Consider the following 27,603-nt stretch of genomic DNA (forward strand, 5'->3'; position numbering starts at 1 on the left):
AGACAGATCACTGTTGTGTATGTTGACAAATAGGACAATGTATGATCACTGTTTTTATAAAATCTAGGGGAATGTGCATCCCTCTAATCTTTGCCCACCTGTTAGTGGCCTTCTCTCCCAGGTGTCACAATTTTGGTGCGCCCATTTAGCTAACACCACCAAATCAGAATCCTGCGTTGCCACTTCTGCCTCTGAGATTCTGGCTTTGTCCTCTGCAAGAGAATTAAACCATTGTTCTAGTGAATCGGTGAGACAGTGGGCATCTACATGATATACAGTAACAGTACTTTGCTCTAGCATTTCCCAAATTTCCTGCCACAATCCTTTGCCCCACACCGCCTTGGAATGTATTTGCCATTTGTGTGCATGCCACGTGGGAAGCCAAGTGGCTAACCCATTGCAGGTGAACCAAGAATCAGTATAAATGTGACATGTCCCAGGTAGTTCTTGTTTTAAAGCTTGATATACAGCATACAGTTCTACGTATTGACTACTCATCCCTTCTCCTGTAGTGGAAAGCAGCTTCTTGGTTACAGGATAATGCAACACTGCCTTCCAATGTCTCTTGGCCCTCACATACTTGGCTGAACCATCAGTGAACCATACATGCTTCCTATCCTCAAAGGACGAGGATTCAAATGGCTCACCCCACCTCTGGCACCTTCTGCACCATCTCATCATCCTGCATGGGGGCCTGTGCCACCTGTTCATACAGGGCCGCTGTTACTGCTTGTGCCACTCGGGCCCTGTCCTGTATGTACTATTGCCACTTAATGACACTTGCTTCCTGTGCATGTCCTGTCAGTGAGTTTTGGGTGAACTCCTCATCTACTGCATTATTAGGATCTCTGGTCTCAGAATCACATTATGCCCTAGGGTCATTTGCATATTATCCACTAGAGCCCAGTAACACGCCAGTTACTGCTTCTCAAATGGGAGTATATCGCTCCCAGGTGTCTGGTAACTTTTTGGTCCAGAAACCCAGGGGCACCCTCTTTCCTCCCTGTTTTTGCCACATACTCCAATTTGCATGTTACCCCTGAACTGTTTCATGTAACTTGATGTCTCCTTCTTGTACTGGCCATAAGTCTAAAGCCTGTTGAATCACCTCCTTTGCCAATTCAACCGCACACTGCTGCTGCTCTCCCAATTCAAACTTGTGTTTCTTTATTGTCACTTTGTACAAAGGGACCAAAACCTGACTCAAGTGAGAAATATGTTGTCTCCAAAAACCAAACAATCCAATGAATCGCTGAGTCTCCTGCTATTTACTGGGTGTGGCACATTCTAGTATCTTTTGCTTACCTGCAGCAACACCTCTGTATATGTCCCTGATTCCACTGAATTCCTAGAAACTCCACATTTTGAGAGGGTCCTTGCATCTTATCTGGATTTTTCATCCACCCTTTGCAAATGTTCCACAACCTTGAGTCTGCACCTGTTCCTGTGTTTCTCCCTGAATCATCACATCATCGATATAGTGAGACAGCTGCACTCCTGCAATGACAGGTACTTTATCCAGGTGTTCTGCCACCGGCCTGTGACAGATGGTGGGGCTGTGTACATACCCCATGGGTAATCTTAACAGCTTAAATTGTCTTCTAAGCCACAAAAAACTGAAGTGTTCCTGATTCTCGGGGGCCATGGTATGGAGAAGAAAGCATTAGCAATATCGATATTTGCTTACCAGGTCCCTTAATGTTTTTGTATCTTTTCAATGAAACTGATGGTGTTGGAGACTGCGGCAGTCAAAGGGTGTGTATATTCGTTCAATTCTCAATAATTGATTGCCATTCATATCTCCTATCCGGTTTGCATACAGGCCACAGACGATTGTTCCACTCTGTGGGGACTGGGGCCACCACACCTGCCTTTATCAAATCCTGTATAGTCTTACTTATCTCCTCATGCCCTCCCGGGATTCGGTACTGTTTCAGATGAACCACGTTGGTGGCTGGGGGCACCTTCACTGGGTCTATTGTGGTCCATGTTGTAACTTTCATCTGTGTATGGGCTATGCATCAGTCATTTTCTGTTTTTCTGCCTCGCCCTGACCTACAATGTTTTGACAAGACTTTGCCAAAATCAGAAAAGTCAGAGGAATCCTAAATATTAGCATCTCAAACATCCGGATTCCAGTCTAGCCCTACTTCAGCAATGACTAAAGGAACTTTATTTTTATTAACTCATCCCCTGCGCTTTCTATATTTATACTGAGCCACACACACTGCAGCCTTCTCTGCCACGGTCTGTTAAGTATCAACTTTATCTTGCAGTAATTTACTCTGGCACAACAACATTGTTGAGTTATTCTTGGCTTCAACTAGCTGCCTGTTTAATTGCTTGCGTTCTTGTTCTAATTGAACACATTTCTCATGCATTTTCCTATGAGGAGATAAAAGGATCCAGCCCCGTCTGCCTACGAAAGATAAAATCCTCCTCTTCTCTATGTGCACTTTTTACAAACAATTTAATACCTTTGTTGGCTCAGCATCTATAAGACGTGCGTCCCAGTTCTCACTCAATCCACCACCACATGCCCTTTCATTCGCAAATGCATCATAAGGTGCTTTTTCCCAACCTGGTTTTTCATTTGGCACCTGGGAAACTGCCTTTGATTTTTTGCCAAACATTTTTCACTTTTTAATCTTTTATGTTGAAATCCTGCAAAGTGATGCCAAGTTGTGTTGCCCTGCTTTAAACTAAGAGGAAACGATGCCAAAGAATGCAGCACTCCTAGTCTGAGTAATGAATTTATTAGGGCACTTCCCAGATATTAAATAAAAGCACACAAATATATGAACATAAGCATTGAACTTGAATGCAGTGAAACAGGTGCATTTGCTAAAATACTCACAGCAGTTAAACGATGACAGGCAAACAGATGTGCAATACATCAACACATCAACAGTGAATATATATATATATGTTCGATGGCATGTGTAGCTGCAGATACACATGCTGTGCACATCCCACCATCTGGTGTTGGGCTCGGAGTGTTACAAGTTGTTTTTCTTCGAAGAAGTCTTTTCGAGTCACGAGACCGAGGGACTCCTCCCATTTCGAATCCATTGCGCATGGGCGTCGACTCCATCTTAGATTGTTTTTTTTCCGCCATCGGGTTCGGACGTGTTCCTTTTCGCTCCGTGTTTCGGGTCGGAGAGTTAGTTAGAATCTCGGAAAAAACTTCGGTATTGTTTGCGTTCGGTATCGGGTTAGTTACAACAGATCGACACCGAATTTTGAAGAGCTCTGGTGGCCCTTCGGGGTTTTTTCGATCCCCCGTCGGGGCCTGGTCGGCCCGGCCACGTGTGACTTCAAGGCTGATGGAACGGACCCCATTCCGCTTCTGTCCAAAATGCCATAACAAGTATCCGTATACGGATCAGCATCTGGTCTGTAACTTGTGCTTGTCCCCAGAGCACAAAGAAGATACTTGTGAGGCCTGTCGAGTGTTTCGGTCCAGAAAGACGTTAAGAGACCGAAGAGCCAGAAGACTGCAGATGGCGTCGACGCCGACAGGACAAGAGCTTTTGGAGGAGGAAGAGGAAGCTTTCTCTATCCACGAGTCGGACTCGGAAGAGCTCGAGGCCGAAGAAATGCCGAAAACCGTGAGTAAGACGTCGAAACATAAGACTTACGAGAAGTCAACAAAAGCCCAGGGGACGCCACCGCCAACAGGCCATGGCTTAACCCAAAAAATAGGTGACCGAGCCAAGGCACCGAAAAAGGGCACGCAGGTGTCGAAGTCATCCGACTCCGGTCGAGATACCGCCACACAGCAATCTCGGACCCGAGACATCGGCTCAGAGAAATTTCAGCACCGTGACAGCGGCACCGAACAAATTTGGCACCGAGAAACCACCACGCCAAAAATTACAAAGGTTTCTTCGGAGCCTAAAAAGACATCCGAAAAAGTTTCGGTTCCGAAACATCCAGCCTCGGAGCCGAAAACAGGTTCCTATACAGAGGAACAAGGATTGTCCTCCCAAATGCAAAAACATAGATTTGGAGAGGAACTTCAAGCTGTAGAGCCAGACTATACTCAAAGGAGGCTCCACATTCATCAAGACACAGGGAAGATAACCACTCTTCCCCCAATTAAAATAAAAAGAAAACTTGCCTTTCAAAAAAAGGACAAGGAGCCACAGGCAAAGGTGGCAAAGACAACAACTCCACCACCGTCTCCACAACCATCAGTGCACACATCACCAGTAGCAACTCCTCCACTGATGCACTCCCCGACTCATACTGCCATGAGTCAAGATGATCCCGATGCATGGGACCTTTACGATGCTCCAGTATCGGACAACAGCCCAGACTCGTACCCTGCCAGGCCGTCCTCTCCTGAGGACAGTACATCTTACACACAGGTGATCGCAAGGGCAGCTGCTTTCCATAACGTCACCTTGCATTCCGAACCAATTGAGGATGACTTTTTGTTTAACACGCTATCCTCCACTCATAGCCAATACCAAAGACTACCTATGCTCCCAGGAATGCTAAAACATTCAAAACAAATCTTTCAGGATCCTGTTAAAGGCCGAGCCATAACTCCAAGGGTGGAGAAAAAGTACAAGCCACCGCCAACAGATCCTGTTTATATTACAACCCAGTTAACACCAGACTCAGTAGTTGTCGGGGCAGCTCGTAAGAGAGCAAACTCTCATACCTCGGGGGACGCACCACCTCCAGACAAAGAGAGTCGCAAATTTGATGCTGCGGGCAAAAGGGTTGCAGCACAAGCAGCAAACCAATGCCGCATTGCCAATTCACAAGCACTTTTGGCAAGGTATGATAGAGCTCACTGGGATGAGATGCAACATTTGATAGAACACTTACCCAAGGATTTCCAAAAAAGAGCACAACAATTGGTGGAAGAAGGACAAAATATCTCTAATAATCAGATACGGTCTTCAATGGATGCAGCAGATACGGCTGCAAGGACAGTAAATACTGCAATAACAATAAGAAGGCACGCATGGCTGCGCACGTCAGGTTTCAAGCCGGAAATTCAACAAGCCGTGCTAAATATGCCATTTAATGAACAGCAGTTGTTTGGGCCGGAAGTCGACACTGCTATTGATAAACTCAAGAAAGACACTGATACAGCAAAAGCCATGGGCGCACTCTACTCCCCGCAGAGCAGAGGCACATTTCGCAAAACACCCTTTAGGGGAGGGTTTCGAGGACAACCTACAGAAACCACAACATCACAAACAAGGCCCACTTACCAAAGTCAATATCAGCGGGGAAGTTTTCGGGGGCAATATAGAGGGGGACAATTCCAAAAAAATAGAGGAAAATTCCAAAGCCCCAAAAGTCCTCAAAATAAGCAGTGACTTACAAGTCACACATCCCCATCACATAACACCTGTGGGGGGAAGACAAAGCCAATTTTACAAACATTGGGAGGAGATAACAACAGATACTTGGGTACTAGCAATTATCCAGCATGGTTATTGCATAGAATTTCTCGAATTCCCTCCAACAGTCCCACCGAAAACACACAGTATGTCAAAACAACATATAAATCTTCTAGGATTAGAAGTTCAAGCATTGCTCCAAAAAGAGGCAATAGAATTAGTACCAAAACAAGAACTAAACACAGGAGTTTACTCACTGTACTTTCTGATACCCAAAAAAGACAAAACTCTAAGACCTATACTAGATCTCAGAATATTAAATACATACATCAAACCAGACCACTTTCACATGGTTACATTACAAGAAGTAATCCCACTGCTCAAACAACAAGACTACATGACAACACTGGATCTAAAGGATGCATATTTCCATATACCAATACATCCTTCACACAGAAAGTACCTAAGGTTTGTATTCCAAGGGATACATTACCAATTCAAAGTGTTGCCATTCGGAATAACGACTGCGCCAAGAGTTTTTACAAAATGTCTAGCAGTAGTAGCTGCACATATCAGAAGGCAGCAAATACATGTGTTCCCGTACCTAGACGATTGGTTAATCAAAACCAACACGGAAATACAGTGTTCACAACACACAAATTATGTCATAGAAACCCTACACAAACTAGGTTTCTCAATCAATTACTCAAAGTCACACCTTCTGCCGTGTCAAACACAGCAATACCTAGGAGCAACAATCAACACAGTAAAAGGAATTGCCACTCCAAGTCCACAAAGAGTCCAAACATTCCACAATGTAATACAAGCCATGTATCCAAACCAAAAGATACAGGTCAAATTAGGAATGAAACTCCTAGGCATGATGTCCTCATGCATAGCCATTGTCCCAAACGCAAGGTTGCACATGCCGCCCTTACAACAGTGCCTAGCATCACAGTGGTCACAGGCACAGGGTCAACTTCTAGATCTGGTGTTGATAGACCGCCAAACATACATCTCGCTTCAATGGTGGAACAGTATAAATTTAAACCAAGGGCGGCCTTTTCAAGACCCAGTGCCACAATACGTAATAACGACAGATGCATCCATGACAGGGTGGGGAGCACACCTCAATCAGCACAGCATCCAAGGACAATGGGACATTCAGCAAAGACAGTTTCATATAAACCACTTAGAACTGTTAGCTGTGTTTCTAGCGCTGAAAGCATTTCAACCCATAATAACCCACAAATACACTCTTGTCAAAACAGACAACATGACAACAATGTATTACCTAAACAAACAGGGAGGAACACACTCGACACAGTTGTGTCTCCTAACACAAAAAATATGGCATTGGGCGATTCACAACCACATTCGCCTAATAGCACAATTTATTCCAGGGATTCAGAATCGGTTAGCAGACAATCTCTCTCGGGATCACCAACAGATCCACGAATGGGAAATTCACCCCCAAATACTGAACACTTACTTCAGAATGTGGGGAACGCCACAAATAGATCTATTTGCAACAAAATAAAACTCAAAATGCCAAAACTTCGCATCCAGGTACCCACAACATCAGTCTCAGGGCAATGCACTATGGATGAACTGGTCAGGGATATTTGCGTACGCTTTTCCCCCTCTCCCACTTCTTCCATATCTAGTAAACAAGTTGAGTCAAAACAAACTCAAACTCATACTAATAGCACCAACATGGGCAAGGCAACCTTGGTACACAACACTACTAGACCTTTCAGTAGTACCTCATGTCAAACTGCCAAACAGACCAGATCTGTTAACACAACACAAACAACAGATCAGACATCCAAATCCAGCATCGCTGAATCTAGCAATTTGGCTCCTGAAATCCTAGAATTGGGGCACTTAGACCTCACACAGGAATGTATGGAGGTCATAAAACAAGCTAGAAAACCTACCACTAGACACTGCTATGCAAATAAGTGGAAAAGATTTGTTTATTACTGCCATAATAATCAAATTCAACCTTTACACGCATCTGCAAAAGAGATAGTAGGATACTTACTACATTTGCAAAAATCGAAACTAGCTTTCTCTTCCATTAAAATACATCTTACGGCAATTTCAGCTTACCTGCAAATTACGCACTCAACTTCATTGTTTAGGATACCAGTCATAAAAGCGTTTATGGAAGGCCTAAAGAGAATTATACCACCAAGAACACCACCAGTTCCTTCATGGAACCTCAACATTGTCTTAACACGACTCATGGGTCCACCTTTTGAGCCCATGCACTCTTGTGAAATGCAATACTTAACGTGGAAAGTTGCATTTTTAATTGCCATCACATCTCTAAGAAGAGTGAGTGAAATTCAAGCATTTACCATTCAAGAACCATTTATTCAAATACACAAAAATAAAGTTGTTCTACGGACCAATCCTACATTTTTACCAAAAGTAATCTCACCGTTCCACTTGAATCAAACGGTAGAATTACCAGTGTTCTTCCCACAGCCAGATTCTGTCGCTGAAAGAGCACTACATACATTAGACATCAAAAGAGCACTAATGTACTACATTGACAGAACAAAACTAATTCGAAAGACAAAACAACTATTTATTGCCTTTCAAAAACCTCATACAGGAAATCCAATTTCAAAACAAGGCATTGCTAGATGGATAGTTAAGTGCATTCAAACCTGCTATCTTAAAGCTAAAAGAGAACTGCCTATTACACCAAAGGCACACTCAACCAGAAAGAAGGGTGCTACCATGGCCTTTCTAGGAAATATTCCAATGAACGAAATATGTAAGGCAGCAACATGGTCTACGCCTCATACATTTACCAAGCACTACTGTGTAGATGTGTTAACTGCACAACAGGCAACAGTAGGTCAAGCTGTACTAAGAACATTATTTCAAACTACTTCAACTCCTACAGGCTGAACCACCGCTTTTGGGGAGATAACTGCTTACTAGTCTATGCACAGCATGTGTATCTGCAGCTACACATGCCATCGAACGGAAAATGTCACTTACCCAGTGTACATCTGTTCGTGGCATTAGTCGCTGCAGATTCACATGCGCTCACCCGCCTCCCCGGGAGCCTGTAGCCGTTTAGAAGTAGATCTTAAACATTTGTACATTTGTAAATATATTACTTGAAACTTCATTATGTACATACGCATTCACTCCATTGCATGGGCACTATTACTAGCATACACAACTCCTACCTCACCCTCTGCGGGGAAAACAATCTAAGATGGAGTCGACGCCCATGCGCAATGGAGCCGAAATGGGAGGAGTCCCTCGGTCTCGTGACTCGAAAAGACTTCTTCGAAGAAAAACAACTTGTAACACTCCGAGCCCAACACCAGATGGCGGGATGTGCACAGCATGTGAATCTGCAGCGACTAATGCCACGAACAGATGTACATTGGGTAAGTGACATTTTCCATATATGAGTCAAGCTAAATATTTAAGAATTAAAATGAATCACCATGGGGCTTGAATCCATCATCCTTGCCAGTACCAAGCTGAGGAACCCTGAGCGGCTGAGTCAGGAGAATGTCCCTGAAATGGGATTTGTCTTGAGCAGTGCATCCACTCTCAGGAGAGCTTTTCTGTCTCAGCGCTATGTTTTCCTCACCCTTTATACATTAAACTAACTCGAGGAAGATTCTAGTAATCCCCCTCCTTTTGGATATGAAATTCACACTCTAGCAGTACTCGGTCTCTGTCCAAAGCACGCAGAAGAACTGGCCAGGCCCCAATGTGCATACCTGAGACAGAGCTGTACCTTTCCCTGATTAAAACATTCTCTTGTACAGTCTTATCATAGCTACATCCCCCATGATATGTTCTAGCACAGTATGACCCTGCTCTGGTGAGAAGAGCGAAAACAAGTTCAGTGTGGAAACAAGCTCAGTATGGAAAAACCCTGCATCGCCACAGTGACTGCACCTGAAGCTAAGCACAAAATGGAGTCAATGGTCATGATGGAGCCAGTGGTCAAATACACATAGCATTACGGGGCAGTGATCATTATCAACACAAAGTCCTAACTGTTTGTCTAAAATATGCCCTTTTTACATTGTGTGAGGTGCATGAATGAAGTGGTAGCAAACCTCGAAAAATTGGAGGCTGCATCTATCCTTACTTAGACAACTAACTTAAAAAGGCATCAACACTTCAAGAAACAAACCATCATTTCAACACTACTTTGTTTCTGTTTCACCTTTGGGGTCCGAGGGTAAATCACTCCAAATCAGCAGTGTCTCCAGCACAGTCCATCCATTACTTGAAGTCATTCATAGACACAATAACATCAAGAGTGTATTCTTTTTGGATTATACTGTTTAATATTCATCTGAAGTGTTATAGCCTTCTAAAGACGAAGTGCCCAATGGCCCGTTTTATTTCTTCGTTCCTGATGTTAGTGACTTCCTGCTTCTTTCTGGTCCCAGACGCCCATATGTGGCCATTGCAACAATGCATAGAAAACCAGTCGTATCATCTCTCAGCCCTTTGGGTAAACATATTGACACTGTCACATCCCTCTCAATGTGGCGCAGATCATCCTGTCTGCTGAGGTGTCCCTTTTCAGTCAGAAGAACTGTCTTACAACATTGTGACTGATGCTTCTCTCCTAGGGAGCCCATATGAATGTCTTCAGAGCTGATGTTTGCGGTTGTGGAATGAAAATATCTACCACATCAACCTTTTCGAGATGTGGGCGGTCCAACTGTCCCTAAAGTAATTTCTGCCCAGTTTAACAGTGTCTTTCCTGCTTATTCAGACAGACAGCACCACCACAGTGTGTTATCTCCACAGACAGAGAGGCATGAAATCCAGAGCACCGTCTGTAGAAACCCTGATGATTTTGAGATGGTTGATTGCACAGAACCTGCACATCACAGCATTTCAACAACCAGGAATCCACAACACACAAGTGACTCCTCTAAGCAGGGTATTAGAACAAAATTTTGATTGCGTAATAAACAGTGACGTCCTTCAGGAGATCCTTTTCAAATGGGGTTGTGATGATGTGGACTTAATTGGAAACACAGACAACAGGAAATGCACAAATTACTCATCCAAGAACAATGGGGAATGCTCTTTTGATCGGTTGATCAAATACATTTTTTATGCATGTTCTCCAATAATGTTGAGCTTCTTCTTGATCATCAAAGTTGTGAAGAAAAGAACAAGAATGATTCTCATAGCTCTGAAGTGGTTATGGTTCTACACTTCTTAGGACATCCACACTGACGCCTGCCATGCAGACCATATTTCCTTTTCAAGTTCTGTGCCAAGATCCTGCATTCCGATCTTCCATTACTTAGCCTGGCGGCCTGGCACCTGAACTCTCGCAGTACAGATATTTAAATCTGCCAGATGAATTTATAAACATTTTCAAAGAGGTCAAACATCTTTCCACTAGAACATCTTAGCTATTCAAATGCAAAAGGTTTAACAATTGGTTTCTGCAAAAGAAAATCCATCCTACCAAGTGCCAAGAGAAGGTGTATTCTCTTTACCTTCCAGATTTAGTGAAGTCAACGCTGCAGTTTTTGTCTATAGAGGTAGAATTGCAGCCTCAAAGGCTTACAGAAAAGATTATTTATAAAAAAAAAATTCAAAATTCCAGATGGCAAGGATTTTCAGGAAGGGATTAAGCAGTTTACCCTCCCTTAAGGAGACCTTCTCCTCCCTGAGAGTTGAATGTGGTCCCTTCCAAATTAATACTTTTGAAATTAGTCATAAAACGGCTCTCCAGTATGTCTCCTGGAAGACAGCTTCTGGTGGCAATTATGTCTGTCTGTTGTTTCTTCTTAAAGATGTCTCTGATTTACATGTAAATTAGCTAGTCTCCCTTCTGACCTTCTTTCAGAATCCTTCCACTTCGGCTGAAATAGATTTGCATTTCCTTGCCTTAAAACAGACTTAAATTGCCTTAAGTTGTATTTTGATAAAACTAAATTTATTAACCAATCTGACCATATACTTGCAAATTCCCTTTCTATACAACCCATTTTCCGTTAGATTGTTTACTGTATTTTACTGTGTTGTGGTAATGCCAGCAATACTTTGGCTGGAGGGCCCAAAGTTCATTCTACCAATGGTAGGGCTACTACTGTGGCTTTCTTACAAAACATTTCTATTACAGATGTTTGTAAAGTGGCTCTTTGGAGGTCTGTACATACCTTCACAAGGCACTTTTGCCTTTTTACTGATTACAGAGCAGGTGCCTAGATGTGGCAAACCTCTTTTCAGAATCTGTTGGGATAGGACACTATCGGTGTTTTTCCTTTTCCTCATCTTCTCTGGCTTTGTAGGGATGACCTTGCTATTCTGTTCAGTCCATATGATTTATAAAGGTCACCCATCGTAGACGGGATAGTTTCTTACCTGAAATCCTATCTCTTTTTCTGCGTAATTTTGTAATAGTCATACGCAACCCTCCCTCTCCCCAGAGAAGGGGCATTGCTCTCAGTTCTCGTATTATTCATTATCTCCATAAAAAAAAAAGAACGGTCTCAACTGTTACCTATATAGCTTTAAAGGATACTGGAAGTACTCTGTGCCTTAAATGAGCAGCATAGTTTTCATCCAGCCCTTTTCAGGCTTCCACCTATATTGCCACATTGTTATTGTTTTTCTCACACTTCCTTTATGAAAGGTTTGTGAAAGTGTTTTTCAGGTCACTAGGTTTCTTTTGGTGGCTATGTATGCATTTTAAAAATATTGATCTTTATAAAAGTATATACAGAAAAAATGTCTATATCCTCTAATTGGCTGTTCTAAAACTTGTTTTTCCCCAAAATAAAAGTGTACATTGTTATTTAATATATTCTTTATAAAAATTGCTCTGGTATCCTGCTTGTGGGTGGGACTATTCAGTGCTTATGACTATAATGGAGATTTCCCAGGAGAAGAACTAGGATTTCAGGCTAGAAAGTTCCTTCCACAAGAGAATTGGATTCTCCCGTCATGAAACTCGAATGGCAAGAATAGATTGCTGCACTATATGGTACTGGTTTGAATGTATGATTCTAGTAATACGGCAGACTGGAATTGTTCCTCGTTGATTGTATATATTGAGAAACTGATAAGGAAGGCCATATCATGTGTGTCCCTGAACCAAATGTGATTTCCAATTCCAAATGTGATTCCAGTTCCTCTACCTAATTTTAACCCAAAATTCTAGGTAGCTAACTTGTAGCTTACCAGTGCCCGGTCATAAGAAGGTTACAGGGTAACTGTTGGTTGATCACGCTACCATATGCAGGTAGTAAATTATATAGTGCAACTGGGAATCTTTGATTCCCAGAACTCAAAGGGTTTTTAGCAGAAATACCTGCGCTATGGATAGGTTACTGGCTTTATACATTTTGGCCAAATCTGCCCAGTCCAGCAATGCCCGAAAGCTGTACTGTTGTTTTATGGATAGCAGTGCAGCCAACAACCAGGTGGAGCAGCTGACATTTTGGATGCATCTTAGTGTATGTGTATACAGCCGGGGCACAGGTTGTATGGGCAGCTGCGTGGGAGGCAGTGATGGTGATGGTGTCAATGGGATCAATTAACTGTTTAAAATCTTGAATGAGATACTATTTATGTTTGTTTTCCGTGATGATATGGAGTGTGTACATCTGAAGTGTTTGATTCATTACCTTAAAAAAATAAGTCTAATTTAAAATACGTTGGAAGAAAGAGGGGCATAGAGTGAATTTATGAAGGAAAAATTAGTAAAAGGGACATTCATGTGAGTAAGATGTTCTTTACCCTAATGTTTACCTTTTTGAATTGAGGTATGATTGTTAGCTACTGAACAGTTATTTCAATCGCTAGGATACTTACAGCTACGGACGCACCAGTGCTGCCACTACCTATGAGAATAAACAGTATTATCAGCCAGTCGCAACCCAGGCTGTCCACAATTCCACAGATTCCTACTACCAGGCGGGTAAGTGTCCTGAATCCTAATATCTATCTATGTATGTTTCCATAAACTTCATCAAGCACTTTATGACAGTTTAAATATCAGAGCAGCATGTTCTAGCTGATATACAGTTTACGTGGCTGAACAAAGGATTCATACAAAGGACCAACTCTTCATATATTTGCAAACATAATGGTTCTGGGGAGTGGTAGATGAGTAGAATACTTGGAACTTTGGTCTGCGTGCTGTATTTTGGGGGACTAGCTGGTTGGTCCAGATTTTCACAGTAGAGTGGCAGAAAAGATTTAATGTGCCAGTGAACAAGAAGACATCCTAAGACATATATGTAATAATATGATGCTAATCAAGGGATTGTGCTTCATATTTGAGATGAAAGGGCAAGAAAGGTAATTCGAGTAATGCTGTGTTAGAATCTAATTCCTGTGCTTTTACCCATAATTACCTTGTGATTAAGTCAAATGGGGCAAGGCTGGTTTGAATGAAATATGTTAAACAATGCTTCTTAAACATTATTTTTGTCTTTTAGGTTCCAAAGGAGGCTATAGTCAGTCCAGCAGTGGGTACACGCAACCTCAGCGACAGATCACAACCATTAAGCCTGTGCAAACTGTGAACTCCACACCCTCAAGTTATGTTGTTTACCCCGTTGTGACAACTGTGCAACAAAGTGTACCGGCCTCAACCATTCCATCCTACACCCCTAGCTCAACGTATAACTCCACTTCTGCCACCTACGCCGGTAAATGCTTCAAATTTTAGATTAATTATTCTAAGCATCAAGTTTGGCAGATCTCACAGAATTTCTTTCTGTGTTTTAGGTACGAGTTACACCAGTTATGATCCCACTGTTTACCCTGCAGGCAGTACATATTACCATCAGCCACAACCACCACCACAGCAGCAACCGCTTCCAGTGCACCAGTCACAGAAGTCAGCAGTTTCTTCAACGTGGGGCAGTGCAGGAAATAGCACGAACACCAATCCTGCTGGCAACTTTAACAAAAAAATCACATTCCAAAATAAACAACTAAGGTCAAAAGGGCCACCAAAGCAACCGCAGCTCCACTATTGTGATATCTGTAAAATCAGTTGTGCTGGTCCCCAGGTTAGAAGCCTTTTGTGTTCTTTCTTGTTAATATATCTCATATGAACATTTCATTCCTGCTGAAAAAACTGTTTTGTGAGCACCAAGTCCCTACCTTGCTAGTATCGGTGGTGAAGGATCTTTCATTTTGCAGTTTGTTATTTTCATAAATGTGTATCTTTTGAATGATTGTGCCTTCTGATGGATGTAATAGTGTAAACATTCAAAAGCAGGCTTTCTTCAGTGATGATCTTCCTCAGATTTATAGAATATCTTACCCTAACATTGAATGTTAACTGTTTAGAAACCCTTTAGATCACTGTTTTTCAAGGACTTTATTTTCTTTTTATTTTAATGTACTGTTCGATCGTATGTGTGGCTGTAGTTACACATGCTCTGCATACTCCTGCCATCTAGTGTTGGGTCTGAAGTGACAAAAGTTTTTTTTCTTCGAAGAAAGTGTTCTGAGTCTCGGGATCGAGTGACTCCTTCTCTCGGTGCTATTGCGCATGGGCATTGACTCCTTTGTTAGATTGTTTTCCCACAAACGTGTGAGAGAGGCGTGCAAAGAAGAGAAGTATTGAGAAAGATCTCCATTCAAAAATACAAATAGATATGTACAACTATATACAAATACAATTTAACTGCAATGGACACAGGCATCCAGGTAGGAGGGAGCATGTGAATCTACAGCACTACATGCCACGAACAGATGCTTACAGGGTAACATAATCCGTTCTAAGGCATGTGTGGCTGTAGATACACATGATTTGCATAGACCGTAAAGCAGTCCCTCCATAAAAGCAGTGGCTAGCCTGTAGGAATTGAAGTTGACTGGACAAGGTGTTTGTAGTACAGCCTGACCCACACTAGCTTGTTGGCATGCTAGTACACCCACACAGTAGTGTTTTGTGAATGTGTGTCGGAGTGACCATGTAGCTCACTTACAAATGTCACTTATGGTGATGTTTCCAAGAAAGGCCATAGTAGCACCTTTTTTCCTAGTAGAATGTGCTCTAGGGGTAACAGATAATGGCCTCTTGGCTTTAGCGTTACAAGTCTGTATACATTTAACTAACCATCTAGTTATGCCACATTTGCATAATAGACTAACTTTGTGAGGTGGTGAAAAAGCTACAATGAGCTGTTTAGGTTTCCTAAACTTTTAGGTTCTGTCAATGTAAAATGAGTGCTCTTTTAACATCCAGAGTTTGGAGAGCTATTTCTGAAACAGTCAGGTTGTTGAACGAAAACGGGTAATTCAATGGACTGGTTTATATGAAACTGACAACCACTTTAGGAAGGAACACAGGATTATTGCAAAAAACTACCTTATCCCTATGAATCTGGAAGAAAGGTTCTTCCAAAGTTAGGGCCGGGAGCTCACTGATGTGATTGCAACTAAGAAAGCTACCTTCCAAGAAAGGTATTGAAGAGGATATGAATGAAGTGGTTCAAAAGGAGGACCCATGAGCCTAGGGAGCACAATGTTACGGTTCCATGATGGTGCAGGGGTAATGAACCGTTTAAGGCCTTCCATGAAAGCCTTAATGACTGGGATTTTGAACAGGGAAATATGTTGTCTGTTCTGTAGATATGCAGCTATAGCCGCAAGATGAAGTCAAATGGAAGTGTAGGCTAGATTTGCTTTTTGTAAATGGAGCAAGTAACAAACAATCTCTTGAACTGTAGCTTTCATGGAGTCAATACGTTTGGGTTGACAGTAGCAAACAAACTGTTTCCATTTTGCTGCATAACAGGCTCTAGTTGTGGGTCTACATGCTACTCTGAGAATGTCCATAGATTCCGCAGGCAAGCCTAAGTAACCAAACTCTATGATTTCTTAAGCCATACCGCAAGATTGAGTGACTTGGTGTCTGGATGTCTGATTTGTCCTTGATTTTTAGTGAGAAGGTCCACCTGTTGGGGAGCTTCTCATGCGGAACTATGAGAGGTCAAGGAATGTGGTGAACCATGGTTGACGCACCCAACAGGAAGCTACAAGGATCATGGTGTAAGATGTCTGCCTGATCCTCTGAACCAGAAATTGAATGAGAGGGAGAGGTGGAAAAGCATAAGCAAATATCCCTGACCAGTTAATCCATAGAGAACTGCCCTTGGTTAGAGGGTGTGGATACCTGGAGGCGAAGCCTGGGCATTTTGCGTTTTCTTCTGTGGCAAAAGGTCTATTTGAGGAGTTCCCCATTTGGCGAAATATAACTGAAGTACTCGTGGTGGAGTTCCCACTCGTGAACTTGCTATTGCATCCTGGTGAGCAGTTCCGCAAAGTCGTTGTCTGTCCCTGGGAGATACTCTGCCACCAGGTGAAAGTGGTGGTGGAGGGCCCGCTTCCAGATTGCCTGAGAGATTTGTGGCAGTTGGGACGACCATGTCCCCCCTTTCTGCAGAGTACATGGCTGTCATGTTGTCCACGCGGACTAAGACAACCTTGTGAGTCATGTGAGGAAGAAATACATTCAGGGCAAGGAATTCCACCTGAAGCTCCAGGTACGTGATGTGTAAGGACTGGTGACTGGCAGTCCAGAGGCCCTGGACTGTGATATACGGAAGGTGAGCGCCCCACCCTGTCCCTGATGCGCATGTGGTCTATGTTATCTGAAGCACAGAGTCTAGAAAAGGCCTCCTCTACAACAGGTTGTTGGTGTGCAACCATTTCAGAGAACGGTGAGTGTGAGTGAGTAAATCTTCCAGGTGACCCTGTGACTGAGACCAACGATGAGACAGACACTGCAGTAGGGGACACATGTGAAGTCTGGCATGGGGAACTATGGCGATAAAAGATGCCATTATCCCCAACAGATGCATAATGGTTATGACTGTGTAAGTATGGTTCTTGTGCAATTAAGGGAGTAGAGTCTGAAAACTCTGGACACAAGCAGGAGGTATACTAATCCTAGCTCTCCATTCAGAATGGCCACTAGATAAGGCTGTACCTGAAGAGGTTGAGGATCAGAGTAAAACTTGGTTGTGTGTAAAGAAGATCCACTGTCGGCTGAGTGTGTTATTGGCACTGTCTTAAGATGCTGGCTTTGATGAGTCTTCGAGGTAGGGAAATACATAAATGTTTTGTCTTCTGAGGTGTGCGGCAAATACGGCTAAGCATGGCAACTACTGCTAAACACTTTGAGAAGACTTTGGGAGCAGTAGTGACCCTGAAAGGAAGGATTTTGAACTGCTAGTGTTTTCCTGCAATGATGAACCTCAAGTATTTTCGATGTGCAGGGTGGAAGGGAATATGAAAGAAGGGGTCATTTAGATCTACGGCTGTCATAAACTCGCCTTGCTGTAGAAGTGGAACAGCGTTCTGAAGGGTAACCATGTGAAAATGTTCGGACAGGATGTATTTGTTTAATGGTCTGAGGTCCAGAATAGGCCTGCGAGAACCATCCCTTATGGGAATCAGAAAGTATAGGGAGTATACTCCTGTCCCTTGGAGTTGTAGTGGACCTGGCTCTATGGCCCCTTTGAGAAGAAGGAGGAAGGCTTCTCGCTTGAGAAGGGTTATGTGTTCCTGAAATAGTCTGTGATTGCGATGGGGAATGTTGGTAATGTAGTGCGAGTATGAGTACAGGTGTAGGATGAGAAGGGAGGAAGAGGAAGGTAGTCACTGCTTTGCAGTGTAGGAGGAAACATGTGAGGTGGAACTCTTTCCTCGTCCTTTGTTTCTGTTACCTCTGTAAGAGCCTCAGTAGAAGCCCCTAGAATATGGGTATTGAGGCTGCATAGGGTGGGATGTGGACGCCTCAGAGGTAGAGGGCTTGTAAGAGTCTCTGAACTTGGTGCGTATGAAGGGGGACGGGAGGAGCCACGGTACTCACAGGTTGAGCTGAGGTGATCTCATGGCTTCGATGACCGACTGGATGTCAGAGTCCAAAGAGTCTTGGATAGAGGGTCCTCTTCCTTCTGCACAGGCTTCTCTTGAGCATGCTCCTCACCAAAGATGTCTGGGGTGTCATCCGCAGTCTTGTGCGCCATTTCCAACCAACGTGCTCTTTGGTCTCAAATGGTCTTCTTTGATTGGAAGGATTTGCAGTCATCGCAGTCGGCCTCTCAATGACCGGGGGAGAGGCAGTGATTGCACACAAGATGCTGGTCCGTTCCACCAGGTTAGCGTCAGTGCCGTGGGCGTCTGCACCCTGAAGGGAGGCCGGTCAATGAGCAACCAGGCGTATCGAGGCGAGCACTAAGATGGAAGAAGCTCAAGCAATAACAAGACTCTTGAAACAGGGTAAGATGAGAGAGAGAATTTGAACTGGAGCGAGTCGAAAGACAGAGCAGAGACACACGTCTGAACCTGACGGTGTAGAGATAACAATCTAACAAAGGAGTGCAATATCACCGAGAGGAAGAGTCACTCGATCCTGTGACTCAGAACACTTCTTTGAAGAAAAACAACTTGTACCACTCTGGACTCAACATGAGACTACATGCCACAAACAGTAGCATAAACCTTATTCTTTATCTAGAAAAGTGGGCTTGCCCTGAGAATTTTTGAGAAATTTTGAGGTTCGATGGCATCTGTCGCTGTAGATACACATGTTCTGCATAGCTCGCCATCTGGTGTTGGGTCGGAGTGTTACAAGTTGTTTTTCTTCGAAGAAGTCTTTCGAGTCACGGGACCGAGTGACTCCTCCTTCTGTCTCCATTGCGCATGGGCGTCGACTCCATCTTCGATTGTTTTCTTTCCGCCATCGGGTTCGGACGTGTTCCTGTCGCTCCGAGTTTCGGAACGGAAAGTTAGTAAATTTCGGAAGATTTTCGTAGGTATTGTTGCGTTCGGGATTGGCGTAGTTAGGTTCAACACCGCATCGAAGATCGACGCGCTCCGGTGCCCTTCGGGGTACTTTTCCATCCCCCGTCGGGGCCTGGTCGGCCCGACCGCGTGTCCAACACCGCCGATGGAACGGACCCCGTTCCGTTTTTGTCCCAAATGCCACAACAAATACCCGTATACAGACCAACATTTGGTCTGTAACCTGTGCCTGTCACCTGAGCACAGTGAGGAGACTTGCGAAGCCTGTCGCGCGTTCCGGTCCCGAAAGACACTCCGTGACCGTCGAGCCAGGAGACTTCAGATGGCGTCCACGCCGACAGCGCACCGAGAGTTCGAGGAACAAGAGGAAGAAGAAACCTTTTCGATCCACGAATCGGACTCCGAGGAATTCGACGATCAAAGAACCGTGAGTAAAACGTCGAAAACAACACATAAGAAAAGTGACAAGGCCCAGGGGACGCCACTGCCACCAGGCCATGGCTCCACCCATAAATTCGGTGACCGACCATCGGCACAGAAAAAGGCCCAAACAGTGCCGAGATCGTCCGACTCCGGTCGAGACACCAGCACGCAGCCTTCTCGGGATCGAGAAAGTGCTGGAGAGAAGCAACGACACCGAGATAGCGGTGTAGAAACGGCTCAACGCCGAGACAGCGGCACCGACGAAGATCGACGCCGAGAGGTTTCGACTCTAAAAAAAGAAAAAAGCCACCTCGGAGCCGAAAAAAGATACAGGCAGGGTTTCGGTGCCGAAACAACCCGTAACCGACCCAGGTCCAGGCTCTTATACAGAGGAGCAATCACTGTCCTCTCAGATGCGAAAGCATAGGTTTGAGGAAGAGCTGCAATCCACCGAAGTGGACCATACGCAAAAACGTATTTTCATACAGCAGGGAACAGGAAGAATAAGTACCCTTCCCCCTATTAGGAGAAAAAGGAGACTGGAGTTTCAAACAGACCAGGCGCCACAAACAAAGATGGTGAAAAAGGTGACTCCGCCACCCTCTCCTCCACCTGTAATTAACGTCTCACCGACGCAAACTCCGTCACATTCCCCGGCTCACACCACCATGAGCCAAGGTGACCAGGATCAAGACGCTTGGGACTTATATGACGCCCCAGTGTCGGACAACAGTCCGGAGGCATATCCAACAAAGCCCTCACCACCTGAAGACAGCACAGCATATTCTCAAGTGGTGGCTAGAGCAGCACAATTCCACAACGTAAACCTCCACTCAGAACAAGTCGAGGATGACTTTTTATTCAACACCCTCTCCTCCACCCACAGCTCCTACCAAAGCCTGCCTATGCTGCCAGGTATGCTTCGGCACGCAAAGGAAATCTTCAAGGAGCCGGTCAAAAGTAGGGCGATAACGCCAAGGGTGGAAAAGAAATATAAGGCACCTCCTACAGACCCTGTTTTCATCACCACACAGCTGCCACCAGATTCCGTCGTAGTGGGAGCAGCTCGGAAAAGAGCCAACTCCCACACATCTGGGGATGCACCACCCCCAGATAAAGAGAGCCGCAAGTTCGATGCAGCTGGGAAAAGAGTCGCAGTACAAGCTGCAAACCAGTGGCGCATCGCTAACTCTCAAGCACTACTTGCGCGCTATGACAGAGCCCATTGGGATGAGATGCAACACCTCATCGAGCATCTACCCGAGGAACTTCAAAAAAGGGCAAAGCAGGTGGTTGAGGAAGGACAGAACATATCAAATAACCAGATACGATCTTCTATGGACGCAGCAGACACAGCTGCAAGAACAATTAATACATCTGTGACCATTAGAAGGCACGCATGGCTAAGAACGTCTGGGTTCAAACCAGAGATACAGCAGGCAGTGCTCAATATGCCATTTAACGAAAAACAGCTGTTCGGACCAGAAGTGGACACGGCAATCGAAAAACTTAAAAAGGACACTGACACTGCTAAAGCCATGGGCGCACTCTACTCCCCGCAGAGCAGAGGAACCTACAGCACCTTCCGCAAGACACCCTTTAGAGAGGGGTTTCGGGGTCAGGCCACACAAGCCAGCACCTCGCAGGCAACACCGTCCAGCTACCAGGGACAGTACAGGGGAGGCTTTCGGGGCCAATACAGAGGAGGGCAATTCCCTAGGAATAGAGGAAAATTTCAAAGCCCCAAAACCCCTACAACCAAGCAGTGACTCAGATGTCACTCACCCCCTCCACACAACACCAGTGGGGGGAAGAATAGGTCATTATTACAAAGCATGGGAGGAAATAACTACAGACACTTGGGTCTTAGCAATTATCCAACATGGTTATTGCATAGAATCCCTACAATTCCCTCCAAACATACCACCAAAAGCACAGAATTTGTCAAAACAACATTCCGAACTTCTGGAAATAGAAGTTCAAGCACTATTGCAAAAGAATGCAATCGAATTAGTACCAAACACACAAATAAACACAGGAGTTTATTCACTGTACTTCTTAATACCAAAAAAGGACAAAACACTGAGACCAATCCTAGACCTCAGAATACTAAACACCTACATCAAATCAGACCACTTTCACATGGTCACGCTACAAGAGGTGTTACCATTGCTAAAACTACAGGACTACATGACAACCTTAGACCTCAAAGACGCGTATTTCCATATACCAATACATCCATCTCACAGAAAATACCTACGGTTCGTATTCAAAGGAATACATTACCAATTCAAAGTATTGCCTTTTGGTTTAACAACCGCACCAAGAGTCTTTACAAAATGTCTAGCAGTAGTGGCTGCACACATCAGAAGGCAGCAAATACATGTATTCCCCTATCTAGACGATTGGCTAATCAAAACCAATTCACTAACAAAGTGCTTACAACACACAAATCAAATCATACAAACCCTCTACAAACTAGGTTTCACCGTCAACTTTGCAAAATCCAACATTTTGCCGTGCAAAGTACAACAATACCTGGGAGCCATAATAGACACAACAAAAGGAGTAGCCACTCCAAGTCCACAAAGAATTCAAAATTTCAACAAGATCATACAACGCATGTATCCAACACAAACGATACAAGCAAAGATGATATTACAACTCCTAGGCATGATGTCTTCATGCATAGCCATTGTCTCGAACGCAAGACTACACATGAGGCCCTTACAACAGTGCCTAGCATCACAATGGTCACAAGCACAGGGTCACCTTCTAGATCTGGTGTTGATAGACCGCCAAACTTACCTCTCGCTTCTATGGTGGAACAGTATAAATTTAAACAAAGGGCGGCCATTCCAAGACCCAGTGCCACAATACGTAATAACAACAGATGCTTCCATGACAGGGTGGGGAGCACACCTCGATCAACACAGCATACAAGGACAATGGAACGTACATCAAACAAAACTGCATATAAATCACCTAGAAATGCTAGCAGTTTTTCACGCATTACGGGCTTTCCAACCAATTATAACTCACAAATACATTCTTGTCAAAACAGACAACATGACAACTATGTATTATCTAAACAAACAGGGGGGGACACAATCAACGCAGTTGAGTCTTCTAGCACAGAAAACATGGCGATGGGCAATTCACAACCACATTCGCCTAATAGCGCAGTTTATTCCAGAGATCCAGAATCAACTTGCAGACAATCTCTCTCGAGATCACCAACAAGTCCAAAAATGGGAAATTCACCCCCAAGTTCTAAACACTTACTTCAGACTCTGGGGAACACCTCAAATAGACTTGTTTGCAACAAAAGAGAACGCAAAATGCCGAAGCTTCACATCCAGATACCCACACAGGCAGTCCCAAGGCAATGCCCTATGGATGAACTGGTCAGGGATATTTGCCTACGCTTTTCCTCCTCTCCCTCTCCTTCCTTATCTGGTAAACAAATTGAGTCAAAACAAACTCAAACTCATTTTAATAGCACCAACTTGGGCAAGGCAACCCTGGTACACAACACTGCTAGACCTATCAGTAGTACCCCACATCAAATTGCCCAACAGGCCGGATCTGTTAACACAACACAACCAACAGATCAGACATCCAGATCCAGCATCGCTGAATCTAGCAATCTGGCTCCTGAAATCCTAGAATTCGGACACCTACAACTTACCCAAGAATGTATGGAAGTCATAAAGCAAGCCAGAAGGCCGTCCACTAGGCACTGCTATGCAAGTAAATGGAAGAGGTTTGTCTGCTACTGCCATCATAATCAGATCCAACCTATACACGCAACTCCAAAGGATGTAGTGGGTTACTTGCTTCACTTACAAAAATCTAGCCTAGCCTTCTCTTCCATTAAAATACACCTTGCGGCAATATCTGCTTACCTGCAGACTACCTATTCAACTTCCCTATATAGGGTACCAGTCATTAAAGCATTCATGGAAGGGCTTAAAAGAATTATACCACCAAGAACACCACCTGTTCCTTCATGGAACTTAAATGTTGTCTTAACAAGACTCATGGGTCCACCTTTTGAACCCATGCACTCTTGCGAAATACAGTTCCTAACCTGGAAGGTTGCATTTCTCATCGCCATTACATCTCTAAGAAGAGTAAGCGAAATTCAGGCGTTTACAATACAAGAACCTTTTATACAACTACACAAAAATAAAGTCGTCCTAAGGACTAATCCTAAATTTTTACCAAAGGTTATTTCACCATTCCACCTAAATCAAACAGTGGAACTACCAGTGTTCTTCCCACAGCCAGATTCCGTAGCTGAGAGGGCACTACATACATTAGATGTCAAAAGAGCATTAATGTACTACATTGACAGAACGAAAAACATCAGAAAGACTAAACAACTATTTATTGCATTCCAAAAACCTCATGCAGGAAACCCAATATCAAAACAAGGTATAGCCAGATGGATAGTTAAATGCATCCAAATCTGCTACCTTAAAGCAAAACGACAACTGCCCATTACACCAAGGGCACACTCAACCAGAAAAAAAGGTGCTACCATGGCCTTTCTAGGAAACATCCCAATGCAAGAAATATGTAAGGCAGCCACATGGTCTACGCCACACACGTTCACCAAGCACTACTGTGTAGACGTGCTATCCGCACAGCAAGCCACAGTAGGTCAAGCCGTGTTAAGAACATTATTTCAAACCACTTCCATTCCTACAGGCTGAACCACCGCTTTTGGGGAGATAACTGCTTACTAGTCTATGCAGGACATGTGTATGTACAGCGACAGATGCCATCGAACTGAAAATGTCACTTACCCAGTGTACATCTGTTCATGGCATCAGTCGCTGGAGATTCACATTTGCCCACCCACCTCCCCGGGAGCCTGTAGCAATTAGGAAGTTAGCTTCAACTTTGTATATTTGTATATATATTATTTTAGCCTTAAATAGGTACATACTTAGTCACTCCATTGCATGGGCACTATTACTACAATACAACTCCTACCTCACCCTCTGCGGGGAAAACAATCGAAGATGGAGTCGACGCCCATGCGCAATGGAGACAGAAGGAGGAGTCACTCGGTCCCGTGACTCGAAAGACTTCTTCGAAGAAAAACAACTTGTAACACTCCGACCCAACACCAGATGGCGAGCTATGCAGAACATGTGAATCTCCAGCGACTGATGCCACGAACAGATGTACACTGGGTAAGTGACATTTTCAATACTGTGCATTTAAATGGAAGCCATTTTAGTTCATTTTCCAAAATTGGATTTTCTGAATGTTGCTTTTGTTTCTCATAGAACACAAATGCTTGTGTTATCTCTCCAATTTGACATAAATGTCGTTGTCAGGTAAGTTCAAACTAGTTCTGGTTAGCTTCTCCAGCTATATTTGTTGATTGACAATTGAGATAATTCATTTCATTTGGACATTTAAGGGGTTCTCGACAGACATAGTGAAGTGGAATGAGGCAGAGGAGAGATTCCATTCTTAGGCCCTGCCTCCTGATGTTCTCTCTGCTAAACACTTTTACATTAGTTCTCAATTTTGTATTCTCATCTTGCGCTGAGCAAGTAGGTGTTTTCAGGTGATCATGCTGACCAGCTCAGCACCATGTTAAGGTTCCATTGACAACCCCAGAATGCTTTTCATTGAGAGGTTATGCTAACGCGTCCCAATCTGATCAATTTATTCACTCTGGGGCTCGTTTTAGGCCAATGAATCTTTTGACCATGATTGAAGACACCTTAGGATGAGGTAACTTATCAACATGTCAATCAACAAGTCAATAACGTCATCAATTAGACCTTTCAGGCATGCATAACCACACCAGTTTAGTACGATTTTGTGATGTTTATTCCCTATTGATTACAATTCTACTAGCAGGTTTATTAGTCTCAAAACCGTGAAGCACATTAGCATAGTCGTAATATGGCAACTCGAATAAGATTTAATCAAAGCAAAGATCACAAACATTAGAACATAGCATGACGTCAACATAGGTTATCCTTAGCAGAGTATCATTAGAGCATTATTCAACAAAGCATTGAATCAGTCATTTATCTATTTGCGTCCATTTTAGTGAACCCCTTAACTAACCTCAAATTAGCATTGGCATGTTGGGCTTCATGCAAAACAATTTGGTAACATGAATTTAGAAAACATCTAAATATGGTCTCTGTCAAAAAAAGCAGTTGGTACCTAGAAAGGAAAGGCAATCAGACAATTATAATTTCATGCTCATATAGTTACCCTCCGTAATGGGTCAGCATACAGATTCAGACTTTGTCCTCAGGACATCAGTTGATTCGCCATCAGTCAGGGAATTCAGCAAGACGGGTAAGAAGGGACACTTCCCTCATAAGGAGGAAAAGTATATAATGGGCAAGACAAGGCAAGGCAAGGATGATTTGAAGAACCAAACAGCAAAGTCTCTATGCAGAGTGACAAAGTGTCTGGTTCATAACAAGTTCGCAATGGCATCTCTCCTAATGGTTCCTCTTGTCAAAGGTTTTTATCCCTTTTCTGTTGTACAGTCCCCTAATTCTTGATTGGTTAGGGTTGGCACCCCACTATCTTCATCCAATGGGTTCACAGTGCTAGTATCAAATTTTGTCACCCCATAACAGTTCTCACGTAGTTTATTGGTTCTTGTGATTGACGTCTCCAACGGGCAGAATGTCCGGTATGATTTCATACTCTCGTGGTCCTCTCGCATCTTCAGTCAGTAGGTCCATTGTCCGTATCGGTTCATGCGACCTTGTACCTGTAACTTGTCTACAGTGTTGTACTCAGCAAAAATGTTTCTTCTAGTAAGTCGAATTTCATGAGAACGGATCTACTACGGTTACATTCATCCTTTAGCTTTGGAAAAATACGAGTACATGTCCTTCAGCAAGTCAGCACACTGCACGTTAGAAAAACACATTTAATATGAAACCGGGCAGCTAGGCCTCGACTCATGCTAACTAAGGCCTAAATGATTTATTAGCAAAACCTTAACATATAACTCTTAATATTAGTGTAAAATCATACTTAACATCTCATTTTCATTATTATTAGTCAGTTTCATTAGTCATTGTATACATTGGTGGCCACTTCCCGTGGGCACATTTCAAGCACGTTTTTAACAAAAGTACATTAATACATTTTCTATGCGGCATTATTATGCATTAGTTCATAAACATTTCATGTTAATTATGAGTATAAATGGTACAATCTCTCAGTTGTTAGATGCTGTGTGTAGCTTAGTAACCATGGTACATTTGACACCGCAGTGACTTCAGATGTGACAGCATGGAACTGCATGTAGGGGCTACCCATGCACTCTGACATTGTTTCTTTTTTTTCCTTGCCCTTCAAAGCAGATAGAAACTTCCACTTTCGTAGTTTTGTCGGTGATTTACTGACTTTCAAAATAATTCTGGTAGTGTATCAGAGATACGTCCCACAAAAACTAAAGGTTTCAAACTGTGCTGAGCGGCCGGAAGCAGATGTTGGTCACAGGCCCAAATATCATCTATCTTTAGTGTATTGGATCCAAACATTATTAGAAGCCATGCAACAGATGCGCCACAATGTATTCAAACGCCATTAGAGAACGGGACGTGATGCTTTAAAAAAGCCCCAAAAAAGGTAAAAAGTTCCTATGTCACTTTTCGTCGTACTGCCACCTTCAATTACCATGAGCTCAGCCACATCTGAAGAAGAATACAGAAACTGACTTTACTACGTAGGGTGATGTGAGGCAGTAGCGGTTCCTGCGGAGCTGAAGAGCTGTAGCTTGAAGTTTCTCTAAATCCAGTATGTGGACTGGGAATATTCTAAATGTGAGGAATTTGTGTTAAGATAGAGTAGCCGCCAGAAAAAGTATTGCCAAAGGTAAGTAATTTGTTCCTCTTGTAATAAATAGTACACATTTTTGGGAAACCTACTTGAAAACTTGGCTGTCTAGCATGAATTAGGCTACCTTGGATTAGTGATGTTTTGTCAGTCTCAGTGAATC

The 27,603-nt window shown here is 43.4% G+C and overlaps 1 protein-coding gene across 1 annotated transcript in view; it reads left to right on the top strand.

Moving 5' to 3' along the window:
* The window catches only part of ZFR2 (zinc finger RNA binding protein 2), a 641,917-nt gene that overhangs the window by 110,079 nt on the left and 504,235 nt on the right, over window positions 1-27,603 (top strand). Inside the window, exons 3-5 of the mRNA XM_069216682.1 lie at window positions 13,203-13,317; window positions 13,841-14,053; window positions 14,133-14,419. Coding sequence (XP_069072783.1) covers window positions 13,203-13,317; window positions 13,841-14,053; window positions 14,133-14,419 — 615 coding nt within the window. The remainder of the gene's footprint in view (window positions 1-13,202; window positions 13,318-13,840; window positions 14,054-14,132; window positions 14,420-27,603) is intronic.

Source organism: Pleurodeles waltl, chromosome 12 (assembly GCF_031143425.1).
Source record: "Pleurodeles waltl isolate 20211129_DDA chromosome 12, aPleWal1.hap1.20221129, whole genome shotgun sequence".
Taxonomy (NCBI): Eukaryota; Metazoa; Chordata; class Amphibia; order Caudata; family Salamandridae; genus Pleurodeles; species Pleurodeles waltl.